This window comes from Branchiostoma belcheri, unplaced genomic scaffold (assembly GCF_001625305.1).
Source record: "Branchiostoma belcheri isolate BF01 breed outbred unplaced genomic scaffold, Haploidv18h27 scaffold6, whole genome shotgun sequence".
Taxonomy (NCBI): Eukaryota; Metazoa; Chordata; class Leptocardii; order Amphioxiformes; family Branchiostomatidae; genus Branchiostoma; species Branchiostoma belcheri.
In genome coordinates, this window is record NW_017804242.1 from 7,187,861 (window position 1) to 7,202,820 (window position 14,960).

A 14,960-nucleotide genomic window follows, 5' to 3' on the forward strand; every position below is an offset into this window, starting at 1 on the left:
GAGAACTAAATTTCTGGAGCAAAAATTGGTCAAAAACCAAATTTGGACTCACAAAAGAGGTTTGTGATGAAAGTTCCTTACACACAATGCAAGGAGTTTTTAGGATCACTGACTGAAGGAACAATACACAATGCTGTTTTTATTGCACTATCTTTTAATTTTGCACCTGTGAGAGGCACGTGGTTTAGTTATCTGTGTGTCCCAGTTTTCAATCGGTGTACACAAGGATTTGGCCCAATTTGCAGTAAGCGGCCATTGGTTGAGGTGGTAAATTTTAACTAATTAAGAGCCTGGTCACATCGATCGTATGATCATCGTTCGAGATCATACGGCAAATGTGCGTATGTCGTACAGAATTTAAGTTGTCTCATTACGGAAAATGATCGTTGGCACTGTTTTCCTTAATGGATTCCAACATTTCATGACTGGACATGCTGCCGGCACACTTACGTTTTTCCAACTTATTTTATGCCGCCACCAACGCAGACGAAAAATACAGGACAGGACAATACTCATTTGTACCTGAGTTAAGTGAGAAAAGTCGTGTTAAGTGCCTTTCCCAATGGCATGAAATCGGTGATTCTGTCAAACTGCAATCGCTATCCCAAGAAATATATGTTCATATTCATAAAGACCTAAAGTCGCAAATAATTTTTTCCTTATAGTCTTATCCATGTTTTCCAAGTACGTTTGCTACTATATAAAACCTTTCACGAAATGATTAAGTTTTCAAAACCAGAAATTCCAAAATGCAGTAATTCTGAATTCGTCAGGAGACACATAGTCGAACTTGTGTGTTCTACTGGTCTCCGTGGCTGCTTGGTTAAGCTTGGTCACAATGCGGTACTTGATGGTACTGCAGTAGACAACCAAGCACCATGAACCCGCAAGGCATGCATGGATTCGTTCAATATCTGCCATGCTGGCATATATCATACAGTAGTGTAACCGCTACACCAAAATTTACGTGAATTATCGTTATACTTTTTGTACGTTTACTTGTGCCCACTTGTTTATTTGTATGGATAGTTAGTAAATCGACGTACTTTTTGTTATGTCTAGAAATATTTCATTCATGGACATCCAATGCACAGGGTGACAAACCTTGATTTTTTAAGTCAAGTTCTGGTTATTCTTAAAATGTACTAAGTTGAATCAATCCTTTCCAATACTGATATCTGAGAGGCAATAATATGATATCGCTGACGGAAAACGGTTATTTGTGTAGTATCACAGACTGGTTCTAGTTATTTTTGAGTGGTACCCAAAAATAAAGAGACGCCTCACGCAGCTTGTTTTTTTGGGGCTAAGAAATGGAAGTAAATGTCAATATCATACAAATCTTCTCATATAATTACCTCCATGAAAAGTGGAGGCATTGTTTTGGCGTGCCTGTGTGCGTGTGTGTGTGTGTGTGTGTGTGTGTGTGTGTTTCTGTTTGTCTGTCTGCTTGTGTGCGTTTCCGGAACTTTGTAGTCAGCATAACTTCAGAACGCCTTTATAAATTGTAATGATATTTGGTATGTTGGTAAGTCTTAGAACGACAAAGGTCAAGATTGAATATGGGCCTCCTGGTGGCTGACCTTAGTACTGCAGCAGAACTTCTGTTTTTGTATCTTTTGAATGAACATGCTATGGTCTTGACTTTTTGGTGACAGATAGCTTTTCCTGTCAGGAATAAGTGGTGTGGGTTTGGTCCCCCTAGCAGCTTGTTATATGTTTGTATTGCCACCAAGAAATTGCACTGGGTCGTTCTAATATGCTCCCTTATCTGGCGTGAGGGGCGTATACATGTACAGTACGTAACAGTGCAAACCGTGTCAGCAAATTACATAACATCAAGCACGTAATTACAATTCGAAAATGATTAACGCTGTGTACATACGGCTCATGTTAAGATTCTGATAGAGGGTAACCTATGCCCACATCGGCACGAGATGCACAGGTCGTACGGCGTGGTCAACAACTTCGACCCGGTTTAAAGAGACCCAATCCGGGCATTAAATTGATTGGATTTGCGACAACAACCAACCAGAGGAAGCGGTTTTGTGCTGACACCTAAGGTTAGAGTAACAAAATTAACAATATCTTTTATGTTGTTTCTTTCATATAATTAGAGTAAATTGCATACCCTGCTGCATATAATGTTTCCATCTACAGGTTCAAGTAACTACTTTTTCATTTGATGTAATTCTGTACCCTTATCTCAAGCCTTTTGCATCTTTGTTATCAAAAGTTGCAAAATCATCGGGGCATCGTATTGTGAACAGGGCGTTTGGTGTATTCAAGTACAAAGCAAATAGACAGTGATTGCGTGGGGCAAAGAGCACGTTTCAGTGTGCTTTTTGTAACGTGTTCGGACATGTGAATTCTGTATTGTTGTTGTCTGTCGACAATTTGGCTTATTTGTGTCAAGAGGTTCAATTATTTGTATATTTTGAACATAAAATTTTGCCTAGGTATTGAAGAAAACATGGCTCACGGGAAACTTTATTTCAGAGACCCGCAACTCAAATGTTAGGAGTCGGTCACATTCGTTGAAAAATAGCACACAATTTATATGCCTTGCAAAAAAAAGGCTGTCTAAGACCCTTGTCACAGTTTGTTTGATCTGTCGACAATTTGGCTTATTTGTGTCAAGAGGTTCAATCATTTGTATATTTTGCATATAAAATTTTGCCTAGGTATTGAAGAAAACATGGCTCACGGGGAACTTGATTTCAGAGACCCGCAACTCAAATGTTAGGAGTCGGTCACAGTCGTTGAAAAATAGCACACAATTTATATGTCTTGCTACAAAAAGGCTGTCTAAGACCCTTGTCACAGTTTGTTTGATCTGTCACAGTGCCAGCTAGGAAATTTTAAAACCATTCATGCAATCGACAGCTTACGAGAAAACTACTGCGCCGTGACGTACAAGCCTTCAAATGCCCCACCCCATTTCTGATTTATTTGCTACCAGATAAAAAAAGGGTCTGACAAGTTATGTAACGCCCCTGTCCTAATTTAGACGGATATGCACTCCCGAACACTGCCGAACTCCCCCCAACCATAGTTGGAAGTGGTCGGCTAGTGTTCTGTAAAGTACCATTCGGCTGAATATACTAGTATCTGATGAATGTTTAAATGGCATAAACATGCCGGTGTGGATGGGGGTTGTGGGTCGACAATGTTCGGTAGTAGGTCAGAAGTGTTTTGGGCGTATTCTGGGGTCAAATATGAATGGAATTTAAGTCAAAGTGGATTTGTTTTGAAATATAGGCCTGGCCTAAATCGGGACAGACTGCTCCTGAGCTTCAGTCAAATTATTAATTGGTGTCATGAGAATGTGTCATTTTATCGACCTACTAGTCAAGTGTACTGTCAGTATTAAGGCACTACAAAATGACACTCATACTCCATTTTAAATCAATCACAGCATTGGCAAATCCTTTGCTGTAGAGGAATGCGGTTGTGTCTGCCTTTTTCTATGTGGAGTTTGTGTGAACTAATCCGGAGTTTTGTGATGGCTGTTCTGTGTCGAATGTTTGTGATTCTTAGATATTTTTCCTCGTGGTAAGTATTCTGTAACAATCTGTAAAATAATGAATTATAAACTAATGGATAAACTAGAAATGTAACCTTTGCTTTGCAAATGAAAACTGTTTACCTTTGCAAATCATCTGCTCTGTTAATTCTACTCAAACACAATCACATATATGGTGACAGGAGTCCGAATCGCTCGTACTATAAAATTGCAACATTATGTAACACTACACCAGTTAACATGGTGAGAGACAGTCTGGTCATTGGCCAGGTCAGAGGTCAGTGTTTGGAATTGAGGAAGAAGAGGAAACTTGGCAAAAACAATGTTTTCCTTCCGTAAACATAATAAATTTAATAGATAAAGAACCTTTTTGCTTGAAATGTTCACATTTTATTCTTAGAGGCTCCACATTGTTACCCTCTATGTACAACTTTAAAACGAAGCAACTCACTCAGATTTACATTGGAGATACCAAGCGCTTCTAGCTCTGCTTGACTGTTTCTAACAGTCAATTAGATATAGAAGTCCAAATATTACGTACGTGTTAATGGGCCTAAATTCCCCTCCTAGCTCTGATTGGCGGATGTTTTTCCGCCAATGTCAATGAGATATAGGAGGTTACCACGTAATTTTATATTTCAAATAACTTTGTTAGCATTAACATTTTAATGTCTTGGGGTGGTGGGACTACGGCGCACAGATATGTCAACCTTGTGTATTTAAATGTTAATTGTACCTTTTTTGTTGTGAGCTGTTAATAAAAGTTTTAATATTGAGTGCAACGTCACACTGTCCATGTTATGTTTTTATGTTTGATGAATAAGAAAAAAATTAAAAAAATGACAATGACAATGACAATGAACTTTATTGCATGTTCACGCCCTACACGGGCCAAATGTTAAATAACTTGGTAACAAGAATAGAAGAAGCAATTGTTACATTCGTGTGCTATTTTTTTATTTACAGGATCTAACTACGGGATCTCTTCTCTCTTTTTGAAACATGTATGAACAAATTTACATAATTTTTCAATTATATCATAGCGCTTGGATGTCATAATATGTTTGAAGTATGCACATATCTTTTCTAGATGTAAGGAGCTAATAAAGGATTTCCGGATGTCATTGTATACCGCACATTCTAAGACAAAGTGTGCTTCATCTTCAAAAACGTTCACACAGTACTGAGAAGCCATGGCGACCGAGGCGCGGTATTTCGGCGTGTGGGATTACGTGGTGTTCGCCGTCATGCTCTGCATCTCCGCCGGTATCGGGCTGTTCTACGCATGCACGGGCGGGAAGCAGCGAACTCAGAAGGAGTTTCTCATGGCAGATAAGGTCAGTGATCCCTGTGTGTTTGTGTTTGTGTGTGTGTGTGTGTGTGTCTGTGTGTGTATGTGTGCGTTTGCTTGTGTCTTCGAAGGTATTTGAATGCGTAAAGATTAGCAGGAATGGGGTTGTAATCGCAGATTGACTTTAAGGTCAAGTTGGCAGACTAAATGATCTCCTTAATCTCCAAGCTTGTGGGTGAGGGTATAGAAAAAATATGCTAAGACCACCTCTTACTGTTATTGGATTCACCGTTTTTCATGTTAGGGGAAAAAACGAAAACAGGAGTAAATACAAAAAGGTCGACCCTAATGCAATTCAATAACCATTGAATTATATCAGTGGTTATTAAATTGCATTAAGGTCGACTGTTTTGTATTTCACTTCAGCATAAAGAATATGACCACAAATCAAACTTATGTCGACATCAATCTGTTTTCTTTCAGTCCATGTCCATAGTGCCCGTGACCATGTCTTTGTTAGCCTCGTTCATCTCCGCCATCACGGTGTTGGGGACACCGGCAGAGGTGTACAATAACGGCACCATGTTCTGGAACTTCGCGGTGGCAGACTCCTTAGCCATGGTGGTGGTAGCGAGGCTATTTGTACCGACCTTCTACAACATGGGACTGACTAGCACCTATGAGGTTTGCTTATATTGCTTCCGGGACGGAAGTATTGTTATTGGTGGCGCTTAATTGTGCCAGGGTTTTATGCTTGGGTTCCAACGTGAGTCATTTTACAATACAATACAATTGCATTATCAATGATACATTGATGACATAATTCGTTTAAACAAATTAAATCTATTTCTTCGACGTTAGAAAGCACCTGTTTCATGTTGGTAGTTACTTTATCTAACATTTAATCTAGACCCAGGGGCCTATTTATTTAATAAACCACCGAGTGAGCAAAGCGAGCATTGTTTTTTAAGCAAAGCTTTCTCGTTTATTGCTTTGACGTAATAACGACTTAATATATACCAAAACGAATAAAGGTTTGTTATTATAGCAATTATTGGAAACTATGATACTACGTTTTGTGTTTTTTATAACTTACTGATTTTTTTATTTCAGGATTTCTAAACAATAGTTTCTCCTTTTTTTCCCATATAGTATCTAGAAATACGTTTCTCCAAACCTGTTCGCCTTCTTACTACCGTAGTATTCATGGTGAACATGGTAAGTCTATTGGATTATCAATATATATAAGAAAGGAAACTAGAGCCCGATAATCTGTATACCATTGTGTGATTTTTATTTATAAATCATTTACATTTGGGATTAAGCTTTGAAACGTTTCGAGATAGTCATGAAAACCCACGTGCAGATATTCAAATGCAAATGGATGTGTAGTAGAGTTTTCTAGACATTATGATTTATAAAGTTATAGGTAGACATTGACGAATTCGCTTTGTTTATTCTTAACTTCTTACTTTGTGTTGCTACAGTTGGTGTATATGGGGCTAGTTCTGTACACACCTTCCTTGGCCCTTAACGCGGGTGAGTGTAAAACTACAAACAAGCAAACAAACAAACACAGAAATACATATAGATACTTAACAAGCCTTTAGAATAGATCAATTCTGACCATCTATCACAATTAGCAGTTCGACCAAAAAGTAGCATGTATATTATTGGTTCCACCAATGGGTGACTGTAGGTCATTAAATATTCGCATAACTACGTTTTAACTGAGGTGTGCAGGCTATGAGATCGGCATTATTATTTATTGACACATTTTATGGAAATATTTTCCATGAACAGGGACTTGATGTTTTTGTTCCAGTAACGGGGCTAACATTGTGGGGAGCCGTTGCCGCAGTAGGCGTGGTCTGTACGTTCTATACAACCTTGGTAAGTGACATATGAATGATTTTCACATTTCCCATAATGCCTAGCAAAGATCACGGATATGACGTATGACCCCCCCCCTTCCTCGATGTAATATTTCCAAATAGGTCTATCGACAAACTGGTCAACTATATTGTTTTAATTATTCATCTAGTATAAACGTATGCCATAATTGCATTTTTTGTTAGAATTAGAGAAAATGACGTACCTTCTATCGTTCTACCTTCTACCAGGGGGGGAAATGATACTATCCCATCATCGATTTGTTGATGATTATTACATAAATCATATCAAATATAATATTTTCTTCTGTTTCCCATGGGTGCTTTTTGGTGCATTTGGGGTTTTCTGATGTACAAGATGTATAATATCACCAATCAACAGAGTTTGTAGAAAAGCACTTTAGTTTGGTGAAGTTTGAGCACCATTTTTGAAGCAAATGTTTGCATAAATGTTTATGACACAATGTAAGAAGTTGTACATAAGTTACAAAAGTCAGATAGCCTCATACACTACTTGAGTCCTTTGATAATTCAAAGAACCAAAAATTACTGGTCAAATTGTTGCCATTGCTGCACTTTTAAAGGAAACATGACAAGACTATATGCCTGGTGCTGACAGTCAGCCATCTGGGACACGTGTTGTGGAATGTGTATTGCAAAGGATGATGGGATAGTATCATTTCCCCCTGACCTTCTACCGAAGACCCCCCTACTTGCACGGTCACATTACGTATATCCGCTTCTTACGTCATATCCGTAGGCATTATGGGAAGTGTGAAAGTCATGAATAACTATATTTAGCTGTTAAGATTTTTTAATATTAAAGTCCATACGATGAAATGTATCGTTTTCTTTCATGCTTCTCCTCGTGCTTCTGCCATTATTGGTCCAAATGACCTGAACTTGGTATGAAGGCAGAGTGAACAAATATTTCTGATAGTATCAAAAAGTTGTTCTTAAACAAGTTAAGTTTCTTTCCATAAATTTATATGCATTTCATCCATAACTAGAAAATTCTCGAGTTATTTGATACAGAACATCATTGGATTAACAATCGTACATGTATGCACCCATTTTTTGATTAGCCCATTGGGGCTGCGTGTGATAGTGACCTTTGCCCTTTACTTTCCATGGCCACAAGCTGGTCGCCATGTTGGTGTCCTTGATTAGCATATCAAGGGACAGTAGCATAAACAACTTATCGGCAATATTTCTATGCATTTGCCAATGCATAGCATTCTAATATGACCGGCCGTTATTTAAGTACACTTTAACTTAGCGTAAATGTGATATCTTATTCCTAGTTCCAACAATTTTGATGACGGTCCTATACGTGTACGTAACTTCATTTCACTTTATTTATTTATACAGGAAAATTGCACTGTTTTTCAGACAATCCTGTTTTAAAGAAACAACACAATACAACCACAATAACAATTACAACAATTACAGTTATTCTACCAAAATACCTTTTACATATCATGCATCTTCGTCAAGCGTCGTTTAAATGTCCTGAACTCAGTCAGTGTTCTCAGTTCAGTGGGAAGGTCGTTCCACAGCTGCGTGCCTTAGTACTGTAGGCTACCACGATGTGCTGCCACTCTTGCTGATGGACAATGAAGCTGGTGAGGGTCATAGACGTAAAAGGCTGACTTGAGATCTTTCTGTGTAGATAGGTACGTTTCTTCGTACATTTACGGTGCATTTCCAACTATTCTAGGGCGGTATGAAGGCTGTGATGTGGACGGACACGTTCCAGGTAGTTGTGATGGTGGCGGGGTTCCTGGTCGTCATCATCCAGGGAACCATAGAAGTCGGAGGACCTGCTCGAGTCTGGGAAATCAACGGTCAGGGAGAGAGACTGGAGTTCTTCAAGTGAGAAATCCTATTTAGTTTTCTTTTGAATTCCAGTTATTTGATTCACTACATTTTGGTTTTGAGACATTTGTGTTCTTTTTTTCTTAACTCGCAAGAAGAGATAGATTTTTTTTTGGCTTGTCGAAATGTGAGTGCATATGTTTTTGCTTAGGTATTTGTTGCCAAAGTAACGAACGATGTATTTTAAATGTTGCATGATCAAACTGCTTATTGCACCAAAATACTACCTTATTTCATTATATTTAACCACAGTGGTACTAGCAGTATTATCCTGTCAACCATTTGTGCCATACACACACCCTTAGAAAACTGTAAATTTACAATATAGTTTTATCACATTCTTATGTTATTCACATTTACATGTATTGGGGGCGTTGTGATTAGGATGATGCAGTTTCAAACGTAACTGTACCTATGTACCCCCTCTACACCCTGTTGTGCCTGTATTATTTTGAATTATACCTTTACGTTTTGTGATTCATACAAAGCTTTGACCCAGACCCAAGGATCCGGCACTCTTCGTGGGGCATCTACATCGGAGGTATCTTCATCTGGGCGTCTATATACGGGGTTAACCAGGCACAGGTCCAGCGGTATCTCAGCTGCCCTTCTGTCAAACAGGCACAGACGTGAGTAGTCTTGCAAAACAGTCTATTCATTAATTTATTTATTGGTTTGTCTGGTACAACACAGCCAGGGCAGCCCAACTAGCTTGAAGCTATTATCAAGGGCTTGACCTGGGGAAAAAGTGTGGTTAAATACATACAAGTAAAATTTCTTAAATACGTCTTAATTCCTCAGGGTCAACAAATTTTGCTCATTATTACATACAAATTGCATGCAATACAATTACATACAGTAAGATTGGTGAAAATAGAATATGTGCTGTCTTATACAGAAAACTGGTCTCCAAGGGAGAGCCATGCTTTAACTTTGAATGAGGCTAGGGATAAAGCTGTCTGTGTGTCCTGTGGAAGAGAGTTCCACAGTTGGGCGGACCTGTAGAAGAAGTTTTTTTTGTTCTGACACTTTGGGGGGCTTGCGGAGAAAGGTTATTTCCGTTTCTGAGGGAATATCTAGATTCAATGGCAGATGATCTGGTGGTTGGTAGGAGACTGAGAAGGTTGGGCGGACAGTGTCCGTTCTTTAGCTAATAGAGGGCAGTCAGAGTGTGAAGTTTACGGTGAAAGGTAAGAAAAGCAATACAGTGAAACTTATCCAGCCTTTTCCACCTCTACAAACCAGCCATTTATTATGATAACAAGGGATAAGTCATGATAGAATTGGCCAGTTTACCATTGATTTCGACAGTATGACCGAATTTGCGCAATGTAAAATGGCGCCGGCTGGGCCACCTAGTAGCCTCCACCAGGCCTTTCTACGGGAATACGGATCGTAGAATTTGGCAAAAAAAGAGAGTAAAATTGGGGGTCCGGCAAAACTACAAGGCGGCCAAACTCCCCTGGTAAATATTCTCCTATATATAGCCAGCGTAGTTAGTCTGGTAGATACTAGTCACTTAGCTAGTCTATAATATATTTTAGGCGGACATTTTGCCGCTGTTTTCTTGTTCTCCATCCTATATATTTTGTATAAGATGGCGCTTTTTGCTTGGTCTCCTGACTGATCATCTTAGACAAGTTTGACTCTATTTCCATTTTTTTAAACTAACCAATTAAATAACCAATCAACCAAACAACCGATCGCCAGTACTTGCGCATTTAAATTTGAAAGTGAATAACGTGTTGACACAAATTCAAAAACAACTGTCAACTCAGGGTCTAGCCATCCAACATGGCGGACAATACTTACGTCACAGTCAGGTGAACGCCAGAGTCAATATCATGTTCTTGTGTTGCAGCGCCCTCTACTGGAACATACTGGGGCTGGTCGTGCTCATCGCGTTTGCAGTAGTGAGTGGGATGGTGATGTACGCACGTTACTATCTGTGCGATCCGAAGACGATAGGGGATATTGACAACTCAGACCAGGTAGATAGTACGTAAAAATTCTGTTAGTGTTTGAAGTTATGCATAGATCGTATTTACGGGCCTTGGAGATATGGAATTCTAAGCGTGAAAATTGGGTTTGACTACAGTATTATGTTAATTCAATTAATAAAAGGTACACGTATTTCTATCTTCTTTGCACCTAACCTCTTTGAGTACAAAATCGAAAGATACATAATGTATACATTTAGATAAGTTAGTATTTTTTTACCTTTTGATCTATGCATTTTTTCTTTCTTTCATATTACTTATTTGCTTTTTATTTTGCTTTGTTTACATATTGAGCCGTGCAGCAAGGACTTTAAATTACACTATGTATTATCATTGTAAGAGCAAACATTTTTTTCTTGTCAAAAAAATAAAAATGCTGCATGTTTTTCCCAGCGAAGCTTATAGGGAGTCACAAAATAACAAGCTTTCCAAAGCCCGGCTCTTAGAGCCTGTTTAGAAATACCTGTACCTATCATTGAATTAACATGGTTTGTTTTTCATTGTAAGAGACAACATTCTTTATTATCTAAAAAATCGAAAAATCAAAATGCTGCCTGATTTTTGTAATTTTTATAGAAAGCTACAACATTACAAGCTTTGCAAAAACCATTCTCGTAAGGCTAGTCAAAAGGCTTACGCTTTAGCATTGTTTTCCTGAAACAGATGATGCCGTACTTTGTAATGGACATCCTTAGTAAGTACCCGGGTATGCCTGGTCTCTTCACGGCCTGTGTGTTTAGCGGGGCTCTCAGCACCATGTCCTCGGGGCTGAACGCGCTGGCCGCCGTAGCACTGGAGGACTTCGTCAAGCCCTGCTTCCCCAACTTCAGCGATGAAAAGTATACTTGGATATCTAAATTTCTAGGTGAGTAGAAATAAATCTGCATAGAGTCAAGTATACTAGCTAACATTCGTAGACTTCTTGAAGCATCTGTTTATTAGGGGGGTGATAATTGCCTGATTTATTTTACACAGGCTTACGTATTCTCGTGCGCTAGAGGGGGTTATGCTGAGTGTTATAAAACATTAGCCCATGTAAAAATCACACTCCCCCCCACACGAAAAAAAAAAACGCTGCGAGTGCAAGGAGTAGAAATCCTTTAAGCAACTTTTGAACTTTCCACACAGTAAAGACCGTGGATGTCACTAATACTGCAAAATCAATGACCTATTGTGTCAAAAGCAAAGTAATACATGTACATCGGTCGACTCTATCAATTTCGTGTCTTTCTTGATTTTTTTTTCGTAACTTACAACATCTAGCTTATAAGCAAACTGTAACAGACTTTTATTGTAATCACTATACAGCGATGTTTTTTGGCGGGTTGATGATTCTCATGGCTTACGTCGCGTCATTCCTGGGCTCGGTGGTCCAGGCGGCGCTGAGTCTGTTCGGCATGCTGGGAGGGCCGATGCTCGGCATCTTTGTGCTCGGCATGATGTTCCCGTGCGCCAACAAATGGGTGAGTTGTTTAACCCTTGTCCTGATGGCAGTTTTTTCAGGGCCACCCACATCCTTACGAAAGAACTATGTCTGACACGTACTACAAGTTACCCATTTTCCACACAAATGCACGCTATTCCTCAAAAGAGGTATAATTGGCCTGAGCTCAAAAGAAATGATACAGAACTATGAAGACAAAAGTTTAAAGAAAAAGGGAAGCCAAGCCCCCCCCCCCAACACACACATTCGCAAAACGCACGTTGAGAGGCCGAGTTGTTATCAAATAATTTGATGTCTTTACCACGTTATAGACCCTTGAATTTTTTTGCCCTGCTATATATAAAGGATTAAGTTTCCCAGCTTTGGACTTTTAGATAAAACAGAAAAATATGTATTCCTAATAGAATTTAACAAACCATGTATCATTAAATGTGTTCATACTTAAACAACTGCCGCAATATCAGGAAACGAGGAGAAGCTAAACCTCTGAATATTAGTTTACATTATCATGAATAATTAAGTAAGATATTATTTCTTCCCGTTTAGTAATGACCTGTACTTAGCTTGTAAGAGCAAAAACGTATAATGAAGGTCTATACATTCATTGAAGAAGACTAGAGTAACTGGTTGAAAGCTCTAGGTGAGAACTATCTCTTGTGTTGGATCAAAAGTTTTAACTGTAAACATATATGAACATGTATTATACAGGGAGGTCTGGTTGGCCTTATAAGCAGCCTGTTCATCACCTTGTGGGTCGGGATGGGCGGGATCGTGTGGCCGCGGGCTCGGTGGATGCCGCCGATCTCGACCGAAGGATGTCCTGGTAATGTCACGGCAAACTTCACGACAAGCGCCCCCATGTCTACCAGCATGGCACAGTTCAGCATCACCACTCCAACTGCTGACAATGGATAGTAAGTGTATCTGTGCTTGGGGCGTTTGCGTCTGTTTTAGTGTAGATGTAAGTTTTTTTAGTACTTGTGTCTCGACATCATTGTGTGCTTTTGTTTTTACATAGCGTGGGTGTTTGTACAATGTACGTGGTGTTTGTATATATGTATGTAATATATATGTATGTAATAAGTATGTAGTTGTGTATGAATGTGTGTATGTTGGGGGGCGTTTATGACTTCATGTTGGTGTATGTGTAGGTAAATATGTGTACACTCATATTTATGATGTGGATAGAGATTCATCAATGTGATTTTATACCTTGTTATTCCACAAGCGAATACACGTGCATAACATAAGGTGTAATATAACTATTTTTTTGCAGTCAAATAGCATTATCTTAAATATGTAAATATTTTTGTTTAAATGTGCTGTTTTCTGTCTGTTTTGAACAGTCCTCCTGAAGCAGCTTTGTACGAGCTGTCTTACGTCTGGTTCGGCGGCCTGGCCACAGTGACATGTGTCATCGTGGGGCTCATAGTGAGTTTTGTAACAGGTATGCATCATTTCCGCCAGGTGGCGCTTGTGTATGTATGCGTCACCATAAAAAACAAAACTGGCCTTGGGCTGCAATTCATTTGACCTCCGCAGGGCACAATTTCAGAGGGCAAAAACAAATTCGCCGACGGATTTGTTTTCAGAATTTTGTAGTTTGTACTAAATTTTTTTTCGAATTTCTCGATCTCAAGTGCGCCTTACTATAATTTTTGGCATGTCGAACTGAGTCACCTTGGAGTTCTTATCTATAGAAGATCCCTTATAAGGCAAAAACTGTCAACTGCTACCACAAGAGTCTCATCTTACATCATATCGTTAAAATTTTGGTGATTCGTAACAAAAGAGTAATATGACATTTAATCTGGAGTGCCAAAGTTCACACTAGTAAGTATAAGCATGTTTAATGATATTATCAGCCACTACTTAAGTTAATTTTTGTATAGTGAAATAGTTAGTCACTCATTGATTATTCGTGCCTTATTATTTCATATTGTTGATTTCATCCGGGAGAAAAATCTATGCATTTTCTTTTTTCAGGATCACAGGATCCGAAGGAAATGGACGCCAAGTTGTTTATACCATTCTACGAGCGGTTCTTCTGCTGCCTGCCCGACAGTTGGCTAAAATGGCTGCGCTGCGGGGTGCCACGCGAAGAGGGAGTACGTTTTTCTACTTTTCTAGTCCTTCTCACCATAGCATATCGACAACATATATATACTACAGCACATACCATGAGTACCACTGCAGTGCCGTTAAAGGCCGCTAGATTACCCAGAATGGACCTTATTGTCCCAACCACAAGCTACATAACATTACCGAATATTGTGCATGAGGATACATGCACCGCACTACAGCTATGAACGTTTAAAAGATCGGCAAGCTCAACATAAGTCTTTATTTGCAAAATCATACCCAAAGGCTAATTGTTTTACAGAGTCAAAGATACAATGCAATACAATACACTTTGCGTTACATAATATATATATAGCGTACCTAACACAACCATTTCGAAGAAAGTAACAAAGTAGAGGGTAAATTGAATACCTACCAAGCTTATTTTTAATGGGAAAGCCATGGAGATAAACGGTTAAACAAGTTCATGTTACTGTGACACATTAAACATCAAATTAACCGATTGTCGTCCTGGAACCGTCATTCAAACCTTCGTTAGGAGAACACCTGATTGCCGCGTGGCTTCATCGTGCACGCGTGACTGCCACGTGATTGCCGCGTAACTGCATCGTGCACGCGTGACTGCCACGTGATAGCTGCGTGTCACAGTTTTACCAGCGGCGTATGTCCTTTGCACACTTACCATTTGTAATTCTTTCTTCTTTAGGAAAACGAAGCGATAGAAGTCAAGATGTCCAATGCTGCAAGCAATCCAACATTTTTACCAGACGACGAAGGGACCAAGGAAAACGTAGTGCCTACCTTCAGCGATGGCCACAACATGGTCGAAAATGTTACCAGTTTGTAG

General features: G+C 39.2%; 1 protein-coding gene across 1 annotated transcript; it reads left to right on the forward strand.

Moving 5' to 3' along the window:
• Positions 1–4,711: 4,711 nt before the first annotated feature.
• On the forward strand, positions 4,712–14,960 carry LOC109482327 (sodium-coupled monocarboxylate transporter 1-like). Its single transcript, XM_019785009.1, has 14 exons — positions 4,712–4,863; positions 5,301–5,501; positions 5,970–6,035; positions 6,305–6,356; positions 6,643–6,710; positions 8,430–8,584; positions 9,076–9,216; positions 10,449–10,578; positions 11,251–11,452; positions 11,896–12,050; positions 12,740–12,945; positions 13,378–13,478; positions 14,018–14,139; positions 14,820–14,960. Exons 1-14 carry the CDS (start codon positions 4,720–4,722, stop codon positions 14,958–14,960), a joined length of 1,884 nt encoding a protein of 627 aa, XP_019640568.1. The 5' UTR covers positions 4,712–4,719.

What these genes read in the sequence shown, in the direction of transcription:
- LOC109482327 (XM_019785009.1), top strand. Translation starts at nt 4,720, where the DNA reads ATGGCGACCGAGGCGCGGTATTTCGGCGTGTGGGATTACGTGGTGTTC. An exon ending in GACTGACTAGCACCTATGAG is followed by an intron (nt 5,502 to 5,969) that starts GTTTGCTTATAT and finishes TTTCCCATATAG; the next exon opens with TATCTAGAAATACGTTTCTC. An exon ending in TTGGATATCTAAATTTCTAG is followed by an intron (nt 11,453 to 11,895) that starts GTGAGTAGAAAT and finishes ATCACTATACAG; the next exon opens with CGATGTTTTTTGGCGGGTTG.